The sequence below is a fragment of the Apodemus sylvaticus genome, chromosome 14 (genome assembly GCF_947179515.1).
Source record: "Apodemus sylvaticus chromosome 14, mApoSyl1.1, whole genome shotgun sequence".
Taxonomy (NCBI): domain Eukaryota; kingdom Metazoa; phylum Chordata; class Mammalia; order Rodentia; family Muridae; genus Apodemus; species Apodemus sylvaticus.
Window position 1 is genome coordinate 43,288,078 of NC_067485.1, and position 14,482 is coordinate 43,302,559.

At 42.2% G+C, this 14,482-nt stretch overlaps 1 protein-coding gene across 1 annotated transcript; it reads left to right on the forward strand.

Annotated features, from left to right (window-relative positions):
* The first annotated feature begins 310 nt into the window (after window positions 1–310).
* On the forward strand, window positions 311–1,075 carry H1-4 (H1.4 linker histone, cluster member). The gene has a single exon (XM_052156418.1). The coding sequence runs from the start codon at window positions 358–360 to the stop codon at window positions 1,015–1,017; it is 660 nt and encodes a 219-aa protein (XP_052012378.1). The 5' UTR covers window positions 311–357; the 3' UTR covers window positions 1,018–1,075.
* The last annotated feature ends 13,407 nt before the right edge of the window (window positions 1,076–14,482 follow it).

The window sequence follows — 14,482 nt, forward strand, 5'->3', positions numbered from 1 at the left end:
TTTCTCTGAGTTGAAATTTGCTGAACACCGCGGGAAATATTGCAAGTTTTTGGCAGAAGGCTTAGTGCTTTGCTCATTTTTTGAGATGTGCATGAAGCCCGAGACTTCGGGGATCATTATTTGAGAAAAATTGGGCAATTCGATGTAGGGAATTTTGACATTTTTGGCTTTTTTTGAGGTGTAACAAACACAACTCTGCATCCGAGAGGACACTCCACGGCTGCGAGGCGGGCTGGACAGCGCACCAATCACGACGCAGCTCCGCCCTATATAAACGGGCGGGCGCAGCGCCGCGGCCCGAGTCCCGGCCAGTGCCTCTGCTTCCGGCTCGAGTTCTCTCTCTTCACACGCCTCGCCATGTCCGAGACTGCGCCTGCTGCGCCCGCCGCCCCGGCCCCCGCCGAGAAGACACCCGTAAAGAAGAAGGCACGGAAGGCCGCAGGTGGCGCGAAGCGCAAAGCGTCCGGACCCCCGGTGTCCGAGCTCATCACCAAGGCTGTGGCTGCCTCCAAGGAGCGCAGCGGCGTGTCCCTGGCCGCGCTCAAAAAAGCGTTGGCAGCCGCCGGCTACGACGTGGAGAAGAACAACAGCCGCATCAAGCTCGGGCTGAAGAGCCTGGTGAGCAAGGGTACCCTGGTGCAGACCAAGGGCACCGGCGCCTCCGGCTCCTTCAAACTCAACAAGAAGGCGGCTTCAGGTGAGGCTAAGCCCAAAGCAAAGAGGGCAGGCGCGTCCAAGGCGAAGAAGCCTGCGGGCGCAGCCAAGAAGCCCAAGAAGGCTGCGGGAACAGCCACCCCCAAGAAGAGCACCAAGAAGACTCCAAAGAAAGCAAAGAAGCCAGCGGCGGCTGCAGGAGCCAAAAAAGCTAAGAGCCCGAAGAAGGCAAAGGCAACTAAGGCTAAGAAGGCGCCCAAGAGCCCTGCCAAGGCGAAAACGGTAAAGCCCAAAGCGGCCAAGCCAAAAACCTCCAAGCCTAAGGCAGCTAAGCCAAAGAAAACTGCAGCCAAGAAAAAGTAAATTTTCTTTGGCTAACTGCTTAGAAGCCCAACAACCCAAAGGCTCTTTTCAGAGCCACCCACAAGTCTCAGTAAAAGAGCTGTTGCACACTCAGAGGGGGCGTGGTTAGGGTGGGACCGATACCTAGTGGGCTGAGCTTCGCAGAAGAGGTTGGGGATTTGTGGGTGTGCGCAATGGTATTAACTCTTAACATGGCTATCCTCGTTTAGGTCTGTATACGATATTAACGAAGGGGGGACTCATAGCCCACAAGTTAATCCTGGCTGCCACTCGATATGCAGCTAACTTTTAAGGGAGACAGCAGAGTTTAGTGATAGAATCGTAAGCATTAAGCCGTTCAGTGCGGAATGAGCTGGGTCAATGTCCTGATAGCCCCCCGCCTGTATCTCACTGCAATGACTGCTGAATCAAGCATACAGACCCAATCAGGATTTTCCTGTATCACCCGCCCCCATGTTTGATAGCGCCTTAAGTAGGTTAGCTATAGCAGATTTGCGCAGTTTAATTCGTACTTCCCGATTGGTGAAAGCGAAGTGACAAGACAGCCAATGAGACAGAGCTTCAAGTGTCGTTTATGTTCCTGTTCGTGACGAAACACTGAAACTAATCCAATCCTGAAGGAAATCTTATTAACCTCATTTGAATACTGCGTAATGTAAATGAATGTGGTTTAACTGATGACGGGTAGTTATTTTACCAAATGTTTGTTTAGTGTACCAGTGGGAGGGAGCTAAATTTTGCACAATGCCTGAGCTAGCGAAGTCCGAGCCTGCCCCATACAAGGACTGTCACCAACAAACAGAAAGATAGCAAGAAGTGCAAACACAGATGAAAGGAGAGCTTCTCAATGTAAGTGTATAAGGTGCTGAAGCAGGTGAACCCCGACTTGAGCATCTCGTCCAAGGCCATGGCTATCAACTACATTTTAAAGCGCATTGCCTGCGTCGTGCTGCATTATAAAAAGCGCGTGACTATTCTGTATTGCCCAGGAAGCTGGCCAAGGACCAAGCCTGTCACCAAGAAGCCAAGTAGGCATTTTAACGAATCATTCCAAAGACTCTTAGGAACCAGGCATTCTTTCAACAAATGAGTTGTAAGTTGTTTCAAGTATCCTTAAACTTAAAGCTATGCGCTTTTTTCCCTAATCTGTTGGACATGTGATCAAGGATTCTAGGCCAAGTTAGCCCTGGAGTTTCAATCCTTCCCAAGTAAAATTTATTCCTGTTCACTACCACGCTTGCCAGTACCACATGCTTCAAACTTGTGTTTATGTGAACTCCATGGTTCCCTGGAAATGGGGGTGATCACAATAGTTTCCAGGAACGACACACTCACTGGCACAAACATCCACATGCCATAAGGGTTCCATATAGTTACATCGCTGTCGCATAACTTCAGGTGCTGAAATTAACTAAAGATGCTGTGTTAAGCAGGCAGCTCTCTATTCGAGTGCTTATGTATCCAAGTTCCTCCTCTCTAGAGACTGCATTGGCCATAAGAGTCCCTGACCAAGCCCGCTCAGTCAGTCAACAGGTTCTCCAGCACAGGTGTTAGGATTGAAAAGAAAGAGACAATTAGACAAAACTGCAGCATGACCGCAGTCAATTCTGAGACTGAAGGGTGGGCTTAATAATTATCAATCCATTTTTATACTTGCAGATTTAATTACATGCAGGAACTAAGGTCAATAGTAGTACAATAAAGAATAAGCAAGATGTAAGCAAAATCTTACATCACTTCAGTGACAGTTGTTTCCAAGGGTGTGTAAGGATGACCAAAATATCTGAGCCTACTTCCTTGTCAAAGCCCAGAATCTTGCCTGAAGCTTGCTTCTGCTGTCACCTACTTCCTTATTATGCCCTAATGTCAGATTCCTGCTTGAGCCCTTGTCCCTGGTCAATGTCAGGCTACTGGCAGGCAGCACGACACCCCAATAAGGCTCTCCACAAGTCTGGAACTGCTCTCCCTGAGCATAAATGACCATGCTCAATTCCATTTTGATTGAAGCTTCTGCTTTCTTCCCCATTCAGACCCCCAACTTCCCCCCCCCCCCCGCCCCCATAAGGTAAGTGCTACTGAAATGGGATCTAAGACAAGAGTTCCCACAGAAATGTGGCTGGTTGTAGACGCTTGCTCTGCAAGCAGGCCAGTTTCAATAGGACTGAGTTTGCCACTGGCAGAAATAAAGGGAACCTGGGATGACCAGGTTCTCTGTTACTGTACCTTAGACACGTACTTAGTTTACATCTTTGAGCAACTTTCAGCAAGTATGTTCCCCAGGTGCCTGTCATGGTGGCGGCACACCTGTGACAGCTGCAAGTCAGGAAACAGGCTGAAGCCAGAAAGGGGAAAATCCAGGTCTGCCAGATGTAGCTGCTTCTTTAGAAGTCGACTGGATGGCATCCTGTGCTAAGGGAAGAGATGATAGCAGGGAAAATAAATCAAGGAAACAGAGGGGCTGGGAAGGAATGTGGCTAGGAGAAAAGCATCGTAGGTTTTTCAAAAATCTCACCATGGGTCAGGCTGAATGTGAAGTAACTTGGGTGGGATGGTGGAAGCAGTGAACTTAGAACTCTCTCACACCCTCATGAACAAAAACAGGTTCATACTGTAGGGATAATTTTAATATAATGACAAGTTTGATAGCTCTGCAGATAAATTAAAATCCTAAGGATGTTTTCCTTTTACGAAGTGCAACACTGCTCAGGAAAAGGGACCTGGCATCTGTGAAACCCCAAGAACTACAGCTGACTTCACCCAGCCTAAACTTTGGTACATAAGGAATTACATGGACCTTTAAGTGGAGCTTTAATCAGAATCTAGAGCTAGTGATGTTGTGGCAAAAGATCTTTCTTCAGCAGTGTGATCTGAAAATCCACACTGCCAAGCACAGGGGCCCTACCCCAAGACGACGACATGGAAAAGTTCTGACCTTGGCTCTGGAGCAGGCTTACATTCCAGAATTCAAATCAACAAATACAGTAACTAAAATGGATATTTAAGTAGGGTTTTGCTAAGGTAACTTTGTATCTGGAGGCACTAGGGGGAGTTCCAATACTAGTTATGACTTTGAATTCTTAGAACTGTGTATCAGTGCATGAGGTAGAAACACTAGGATCACAGCTGAGAATTGTGTAAAGTTGATGGATTTCTTAATACAAGAAATGAAAAGAAGAAGGTTTGCATCATGGCATGGTGGATCAAACTATAAGCTCTTAATAAATACAGTACTCATTGTCTGGAGATCCTGGTCTCCTGGAGCACCAGACACACATGCAATGCACTTATGTAAATACAGGCAAAACATCATATACATAAAATAAAACTTAATAAATTTCTTCAAAGGAAAGAAAGCCACAGAGTGTGGTAGTACACACCGTTAATCCCAGCACTCAGGAGGCAGAAGCAGGGAAATCTCTATGAGTTTGAGAGCCTGATCTATAAATCAAGTTCCAGGCCAGCAAAGACCACATAGTGAGACCAGGCCAGACAGAGAGAGAGTGAGAGAGAGAGAGAGAGAGAGAGACAGAGAGAGAGGGGGCATACAGTCATCATTGTCTTTTAAGTTCCTTTTCATAAAAATGATTTGGGAATTTATGAGTTAAAACATTTCCTTGTATATGTGTTTAGTATTTATTGAGTTGTAATTTCCTTCTAACTTCATTTCCAGTTACTAATTAGGTATGGGGTTTATCCTTTCTGTTTTGGCATCACATGAAGTCGCACCCTACCCTTTATTGACCTGTTTTCATAAGTAGAGGTAGAGATCCTCATGTTGGTTCCTGCTTACATTCATAAGACATATTTTAATATTTTGTTCATGATGAGTTATTAAATTAGAATATGTTTGGATACATATTAACATTTTATATGAATTTTTTCCAACTTATTTTCACACATGAATCATTCTGTTATTTTTCTTTTTGAGGGCTACCTTTCCTAGGTTTTGCCATTAAGATTATGACAGCTTCATAGTCATGTTTATCTATTACTATATGAAGAAAAGAAGGAAGAAAGAGAGAGAAAGGGAGAGAGGAGAAAGAGGAAGAGAGAGAAGGAGAGAGAGAGAGAGAGAGAGAGAGAGAGAGAGAGAAATTCCAAACAGGAATACTTAAATCAATGAGTAGCTGTCATTTATTGTCTCCTGTGAGTCAATAAGTTAAGCGAGAGCTTAAGCCAAAGGGATCTTTTCTGAGACTGAATCAGAGGGAAGCATGACTGTGGTCACCCAAGAGCTCTCAAGTACTTGAATGTTCCAAAAAATCCTCCGAATTTCTTTAGAAACCTCATTGACTATCTTCAAAACAAGGAATTCCAGTATGAAAGGCTAAAACAAGAAGATTGCTGATAATCCAGCCAGCCTGGTCTACATAGTATGTCCTTGTCTCAGGAAAAGCTACAAAGGAGGAGGAAGGGGCCAGGCAAGGTGATGCTTGCCTTTATATCAGCGCCGGGGAGGTGGAGGTCAGCGGAGCTCTGTGAAATTTAGGCCAGCCAGGTCTACATAGTAAAACCCTATCTTTAAAGATGATGTGCAGATTCTGGAAGTACCCAGGCTGAAGGTTTGTGCACTGTGGTGAGCAGCAGTTCCCTAAGTCACATCCTCAAGGCTGGGATAAGATTCTCATCTTTGACCAGCTGGCCCTTGAGTGCTCCCATCTGGTCCTCTGAAGGGCCAAGAGGTATACCGATATTTTGGCAAGGCCCCAGGAACCCCACACAGCCATATTAAAGCCTGTGTCTGTTCCAAGGCCAGGAAGTTCAAGAATGCCAGAGGTCGAAGGGCCAACCAAGGCTACAAAAAAACTAACCCTGAATCTTACTATTAATAAAAAAGCTGTGGATGTTTTAATAATAATAATAATAATAATAATGGGTTTTAAAGTTAGACACAAAGTGGTGCATGTCTTTAACCCCAGCACTAGGGAGGCATGGTAGGCAAATCAATGTAAGTTTAAGGTCAGTCCTGGTCTGCAAAGGGAATTCCAGGATATCCACCAAAATCAAAGCAAGAAAATAAGATAAATCTAGACCCAAAGCTAAAACCAATTTATTTAATATATAAAGTATAAGACTAGTAATTGACAAAATCTTAAGTTTAATATTAAAAACATAAGATATCAAATTAAGAATTAGAAAAAGAGAAGAAACAAAATAGAAGATTTAGTCCTGTAGAAAAACAAAGCAATGAACCCATGATTTCCACATTTGAGAGGTGGGGGCAGGGGAATCAGGAACTCACACAGTCACACTGAAGTACATCAAAAGTTAGTTCAAGGAAAGCTTAGACCTCATAGTAAGTACATAGCAAGATCTTATGCCAAATAAAGAAATGAATGGGTGAATACCTATTGAACACAAAGTTATAGAACATTATAACAAAATGATACATATTAAAATCAGCCAAGACAATGCCGAGCGGACCATGCTTCCAAGCACATTGTCATCTCTGAACAATGATATCAGACAACACAATCTGCTCTTCTGAAGGAAGTGCAAGGGCTTGAGACAGAAGTGAGTGCTCTAACTGAGCACCCATGGTGGACTTCGCCTGAGAACTTCAATGTCCCACGAATGGTCCTCATGGAAAGGAGCCCATATTTCATATTTGCACAGAGACATATATCTTGTATGCATTGAGATACACAGCAACACCCTCATGCAGCTGCACTGGTAGTTCACAGACTCAGACCAGGCTCAAATCACTGGAGTTGGACCATACAAGGCGAAGCAGTGAGGAAAGGTTAGGATCTAATATGTGAGTAGCCAGGTAGCTTACCAACAGGCCAAGAGACTGACCAGCAGGTCCTGTTCAACCCTGACCAGCACTGACCTAGATACCACTCTCAGTTCAGTCACATAGCTCTGGTCTGTCTCCAGCTAACAGAATGAAAGGGGCCACCTGATCTTCTCCGGGAATCTAGAGAGTAAAGAAATCTTTACCAGACTGAGAAATGCATGAAGAATAATAAAAGGAATCAGTGCACATCCTGTCACTCTCCCACACCTGTGTGAGGAAAGTCTCCCAATAAAATAACCTACTGAGTTGGAAGTCAGGCTGGTCTCCTGAGTGAGTTCCAGGACAGGAAGGGCTACACGGACAGAGCTACAGGAGAAACCCTGTCTGGGAAAAAAAAAAAGAAAGAAAGAAAGAAAAGAAACAAAACAAAACAAAATTTACCTACTGAATGAAAAAAATAGATACATAGTGATACATATTGACAGCCCAGGAAAACCACAGAACCTTGACTATAAAACTTGTTGCTAGGCCTCAGTCTCACGCACAGTCATGAGTGCTTACACTGCTGAACTTCAGTTTCTTTCTGTCCACAGACAGAAATGGCATTGTCAATGTTTCTACCACAAGTGATACCAGCAGACTGACCAGAGTAGTTCAGGGTCACTGGGAAAGAAGACAGTCTGCAGAGCTGTGATTGTTTGAATAAGAACAGCTTCCATAGTCTCATATTTGGGCTGCAGTTGGTGCAATTGTTTGGGAAGTAATAGGAGGTGCGGCCTTACTGGAGGACTTATGTCACTGGAGGTAGACTTCGAGGTTCAGAACCCTCCCACCATGCCCCATTGGCTCTCTCTGTCGCATTTGTGGACCAACTGGTAACTCTCAGCTCTTCCTGCCACCATGCTTTTTTTCCACCATCACAGACTCTTTTAACCCTTGAGTCGAGTTTTGAGACAGAATGGCAGACTGTATACATACGTAAACAGGATCCAACATTTTGCTACATACAGGAAATGCACCTCAGTGTCAAAAACAGACACTACCTCAGAGTAAGGGGCTAGAAAACAATTTCTAAGCAAGTGGTTCCAAGAAACAAGCTGGAGCAGCCATTCTAATATCGAATAAAATCAACTTGCAACCAAAAGTTATCAAAAAAGACAAGGAAGGACACTTCATACTCATCAAAGTAAAAATCTAACAAGAAGAACTCTCAGTTCTGAACATGTATGCTCCAAATGCAAAAGGCACCCATATTCATAAAAGAAACTTTACTAAAGCTCAAAGCACACATTGCACCTCACACAATAGTGGGAGAATTCAACATCCCACTGGCATCAGTGGACAGATAATGGAAACACAAACTAAACAGAGACACATTGAAACTAACAGAAGTTATGAACCAAGTGGATATAATAACTGTTATCTATAGAACATTTCATCCCAAAACAAAAGAATATACCTTCTTCTCAGCATGGTACCTTCTCCAAAATTGACCAAACAGGCCTCAACAGATACAAGAAGATTGAAATAATGCCATGCATCCTATCAGATCACCATGGATTAAGGCTGGTCTTCAATAGCAATAAAAACAACAGAAAGCCCACACACACATACAATCTGAACAATGGTCTACTCAATGACTTGGTGAAGGAAGAAATAAAGAAAGAAATTAAAAACTTTTTAGAATTTAATGAAAATGAAGGTACAACATACTCAAACTTATGGGACATAATGAAAGCAGTGCTAAGAGGAAAACTCACCTCTGAGTGCCTCCAAAAAGAAGCTGGAGAGAGCACACACCAGCAGCGTAACAGCACACCTGAAAGCTCTGGAACAGAAAGAGGCAAATACACACAAGAGGAATCGATGGCAGGAAATCATCAAACTCAGGAATGAAATCAACCAAGTAGAAACAAAAAGAACTGTACAAGGCAGTGGTGGTGCATGCCTTTAATTCCAGCACTTGGGAGGCAGAGGCAGGTAGATTTCTGAGTTCGAGACTAGCATGATCTACAGAGTGAGTTCCAAGAAAGCCAGGGCTACACAGAGAAACCCTGTCTTGAAAAACCAAAAGGAGAAGGAGGAGGAAGAGGAGGAGGAAAAAGAGGAGGATGAAGAGGAAGAGGAAGAAGAAACTATACAAAGAATCAACAAAACCAGGAGTTGGTTCTTTGAGAAAATCAACAAGATAGATGAAACCTTAGCCAGACTAACCAGAGGACACAGAGACAGTATCTAAATTAGCAAAATTAGAAATGAAAAGGGATATATAGCAACAGAAACTGAGGAAATTAAAAAAAAAAATCAGATCTACTATAAAAGCCTATATTCAATAAAACTGGAAAATCTGGATGAAATGGGAAATTTTCTAGACAGATACCTAATACCTAACTTAAATCAGAATCAGATAAACCATCTAAACAGTCCCATAACCCCTAAAGAAGTAGAAGCAGTCGTTAAAAGTCTCCTAACCGAAAAAATGCCCAGGACCAGGTGCGTTTAGTGCAGAATTCTATCAGACTTTCAAAGAAGACCTAATACCAATACTCTTCAAACTATTTCACAGAATAGAAACAGAAGGAACACTACCCAATGCATTCTATGAAGCCACAGTAACACTGAGTATTCTCCCCAGAAGATGGAACAGTTTTTGTCTAATCGTGAACCTGTTGCAATTTCCTTTCATAGAGGACTTCATAAGAGATTTTCTTTTCCGTTTCTATCATATTTATTGTTCCAAATAGATTTTTAAAACTGGTTGAGTGCATATTACTCTTAGCTTCAGAAGACACAAGAGGCAATTAACTATTATAAATTATTTTGATGACTTAAAAATGTCAATACTGAGTTGTATATTTTAAAATAAATTTTATTAATAAAAATGATGTAACTTTCAAAAAACAAAAAACCCAAAAAACAAAAAAATAACAAATATCAAATGCAATTACTGGTCAGTAATAGCTTCTGACATAAGATAGCATTCAGTTTCCTGTCTTGAGGTCTAAGGAAGACCAGACTAAAGTAGAAAGACAAAAGAGAATAGTGATAACACACCCGAAGACAAGATACAAGGAATAACTGTCCCTTCAATGAGATATGTATTTAGAGCCAGGTACGGTGGCCCAGACCCAACCCTAGCACTCAGGAGGCGGTGCTGTCACAGTGTTGACCTCTCCTGCTTTCTTAACTCCCACCTTAGAAAACATCACCTCCCCTCCCCAGGTCACTCCTCTTCAGCTGGCCTCACTCTTGATTTCTCGAACAAAATCATCCCTGAGTCCTCTTCTCAGGACATTTTTAAAAGTGTTTATGTGTAGGAGACTAAGAATGAGCTAGAGGCCGAGGAGATAGCTCAATGGATACCGCTCTAATGGACAAGACTGAACACTGGAGCTTGGAGTCCCAGAACCCGTGTAAAAGCCCAGCAGCCATGATAACCCTTCTGTTATTCCAGCAGACATGGGGGAAATCCCTGGGACATGTCGAATAAATAGACTAGGAGTCAACAAGCTCTGACTTCAGTGAGAGGCCTGTACCAATATATAAATCAAAGAAGGCACCTGAAATGAGCTTTTGGGCTACGTGTGCACTTGAACATTTCTCCCACTCCCCCTTTGTAGATCATCTATGTGTGTACACATCTGTCCATTCATCCACCTACTTAGCTAGCTTCACATTTTCATGAGTGGACCGAGACATTAAGAACTGTTGTGTCTCTGTGGAATAACTCTGAAGGTAAGATTGCTTCAATTTAACTAAGTCATTTGAGAAGTAGCATACTTATCCAAAGGAGTTGAAACATTCTCAAACTTGTTTGTGTCCCCAAGTTATCTAAAAGACTTTTAAAGCAAATTGCAAGTAAGTACCATCTGTACTTGATGGTTTCAACTCCTTAAATTATCATGGTGACGCTGTTGATTATATTGATTATGTTGTTTTAATTATCCTGAAACACTATTACCAAATAACAAATATAGTCTTGAAGTAGAGGTGGGAGACCCTGAAAGTGACAGACACTGTCCTACTGGTGCCAGTGTGAAAGGGTGGTAGAAAATCTCTGTCCCTCCACAAAGCCCTGCCACAGTTCTCATCGGCTCAAGTCCACACCTGAAAGTCATGAAGACCTGCTTTCAGGGCTTTGCTTTGCATTCTTACCACAATTCAACATTTCAGGTTCCCGTTAGACAGCCTGTGCTCATGGGCCCAGCCACTGCTCCCTCACATTCCCACAGCCTGGACAGCAATTCTGTAAACTTTGGCAGTACTTAAAGTCCAGGAGTCTAAACTCTACACCTCAGTCATTTACGTAAAAAAAGGTTCAGGATACAGCACAGTGGACAAATTACTTGCTTTGTGTAGTGGTTTGCAAGCACTGTGAACTTAAGTCAGATTCCTCAGAACAACAACAAAAAAGCTGTGTGTGGTAGCCCTCCTGGACTACTTGGTGAATTCTAGATCAATGAGAGACACTGTCTGAAAATTTTAAATTAAATTAAAAATAAAAAGGCACACAGCTGGACAGTGTTTGAGAAAGAGTAAGACTGACCTGGTCTACAAACACACACACACACACACACACACACACGCACGCACGCACGCACGCACACAATTATTTATCAAAATTAAAAAGACCATCTTGAAGATTTTGGTCCTTTTCCTCCTCTTCCAACTGTTTCTGAAGACTCAGCATATAGAGAACTAGTGAAGATTCGGGAAGAAAAAAAGAGCATCCATCCCAAGTCTCTTCGCTGAGAGAGCTTATCCCTAGTATGTAATTGTTTCCTCTGAGATTTAAACATTCTAACCTGCACAAAGCTCCTTGAGCAGGATGAGGACAACTTAAAACAGCTCCAGAAGTCCCTGAAACTGATCACATTCACTAGGCTTCTTCCTACAAGAGTAAACTATAAAAGCTCTCAAACAGAGAAATTCAAACTACAAAGATCCCTCTCACACCAGACCAGACCAGACCAGACCTGCTGCCAAGAAAACTCAGAAACCAGATGAGCTGCCTAAAAGTTTAAACCAACAGAAGCATCTGGAAAGGACACTTTTCAAGCTGTTGCTGTTGCAAAGGACCTCGGTTCTGTCCCCAGAACCTACATGACTGGTCACAGCTATCTGTACCTCCAGTTACAGAGGATCTGACACCGTGTTCTGGCTTTTGTGAGCAACAGACACACTTGGTACTTGTACATACACATAGGCAAAATGTCCTTGAATGTAAAATAAAAAATTAATTTAAAAAGAAGAAGAGAAAATTTAAAATTGAGGTCAAAGAAAATATCCTTACAGCTATACTCATCTTCCTTTAACTCTGATACCACTATCATTTTTAATATCTGAAGGAACACACAAAGGTGTAATCGCATGGGATCCAAAATATGTAATATCGTAATGAGGGTGCATAGCAGACAACATTCCAGATCCACTTTTTTTTAAGATTTATTTATTATATGTAAGTGCACTGTAGCTGTCTTCAGACCCTCCAGAAGAGGACATAAGATCTCATCAATGGATGGTTGTGAGCCACATGTGGTTGCTGGGATTTGAACTCAGGACCTTCGGAAGAGCATTCAGTGCTCTTAAACACTGAGCCATGTCTCCAGCCCCCCAGATCCACTCTTTGCTTGTTCGTTTTCCAGTATCCTATAGAGAGTTAGTGGCAGTGAGCATTCTGACCCATCCTGATTAGCTCTGAGTCCTTGCTGTAATCATTACAATGAAGGTATCATCACTCGCTAACCCTAAGGAATTAATCCAAGGAACATGTTAAAACAAACAACAACAACAAAACAACTTGGGCAGGCAAAATGGCTCAGCAGATAAAGGCAGTTTCCCATTAAGCCTGGCTACTGAAGTTCAGACCCTAGGGCCCTCACCGTGGAAAGAGAGAACAGATGACAGTCGTCCTCCAACCGGCACACAGACATAAAAGTGAGACTTGCTTCTCACAAGACAGTGAAATTTCCACTTTTTTCCCTCTAAGCACCCACTGGCATCCATGATGGGCAGTGGTCCTCCCCCTATAGAGCAGGGCAACACTCACTCAACTGCCCCACCCTTTGTATGTACGTAAATAAGGTATTAGCTTATCGCTTCTGAGAATTTCAATCTCTGAAATTCTTTGCTTGTCTGGGGAAGTGTGTGGAGACTTCTGTTGATGACCAATGGATGTTCCAAGCTATCTGTTTTTCCCTTTGACATCATGAAATTTGTTTATAACCTTATATTTCAATAACCAGTGTCCTTGAGGATGAATCTGTCACATAAAATGCACATGATAAACAGTAGTTCAATAAACGACTTGCCTAAACCTAAACAATTAACAACAACAACAGTAATAATAATAATAATAATAATAATAATAATAAAAAGGTTGCCAACTGAACTTAAAAGCATGGTTGATATCCTAGGAAGGTGTTTTGCCTTTGTAAACCACAAGGTGGCGCTACGAGGCTGTATAATTCCAGGACACTTGAAATCCCAAGGTAATATTTGGATCCAGTTTCTTCCTTCCAGTACTCTGCCAGCTTTATAAACAGACTTTGACTTTACCCTTGATCCGAGTGTGTAGGCATCTTCGTTCTATTAAAAGAAAAACAAAAACAAAAACAGAAACAAACAAACAAACAAAAACTTGCAACTCTTTTCTCCAGTAGGCAAAAAATCTCAAATCTCATCGTGGCATTTACCCAGGAATTCCTAGTTTGTTACCCTATTTTAGGTCGTAAGTCTGTGTTCTGTGGAGTTTCAAGGATTTCTGTTGTTATATATTTGTTTTTTTAAGCAGGATAGGTTTGTGTGGAGGGTAAGTTTCTCTACTCTTTAGGCAGGAGTTTTGCTGTGGGAAGATTTTCAGAGTATCTGGTCTTCCTCTCTGTAAATTAAAATCCTTACCATGTCCGTTTCTATCACTAATACATTGAGCCTTCATATTCTGTCTGATACTAAGATTGCTGAGTAACATTTTCCTGTAAGCATTAGCAAGGTGTTGTTTAAATCAATTCATGAGTTGTTTTCAGGCTGATAGGCTTATATTATAATATATGCATTTATATAGTTCTTATATAATTAATGTGCATATAGGTCCTTCACTTTAACATACAACATATAGAGACTCCAGATTTGATATATTTTTAGAAGTCAAAAGCAAACATAAGCTTCCCTTCTCTGAGTTCACACCCATAAAGTAAAACCTTGGAATGTATCTTTAAGTCAATGTGATATTTCAGTTTTATTTAGTTAAGTGTGGAAAAAAACGTTGTGGATATGGGGGCAATTTCACAAGGCAAACTTTAGCAGAACAATCTTGCTTGTAAGAATTCTAGCCAATTGTTTTGATTGGGTGGTTGGTTGACTTTTGGGATTGCTTCTGTTTTGAGACAGTGTCTCCTGTAGCCCATGCTGACCTAGAACTCACTATGTAGCCAAAATGGCCTCGAAGCCCTCATCCTTCTGCCACTGCCTACCAAGGAGCTGGAAGCAAAGCATATGTAACACAAGGGCCTGCTCCAGTACGCTTTGCAAACTAGCATCCCGTGGTCTAGTAAGACATAACACTGCACCAGCAGACAAAGATGCCTTCACCAGTGAACAATTCCAGTTGGATCAGGAACTCTGCAAACTTCAGTGTAAACACATCACTACAAATCACTGATCCATCCCAGCAAGTCTACACTACACTAAGACAATACCAAGTGTGTTTCATAGTCATCTTTCATA

Excerpts from the sequence above, each read along its gene's own strand:
- H1-4 (XM_052156418.1), top strand. The coding sequence starts at position 358 with ATGTCCGAGACTGCGCCTGCTGCGCCCGCCGCCCCGGCCCCCGCCGAG.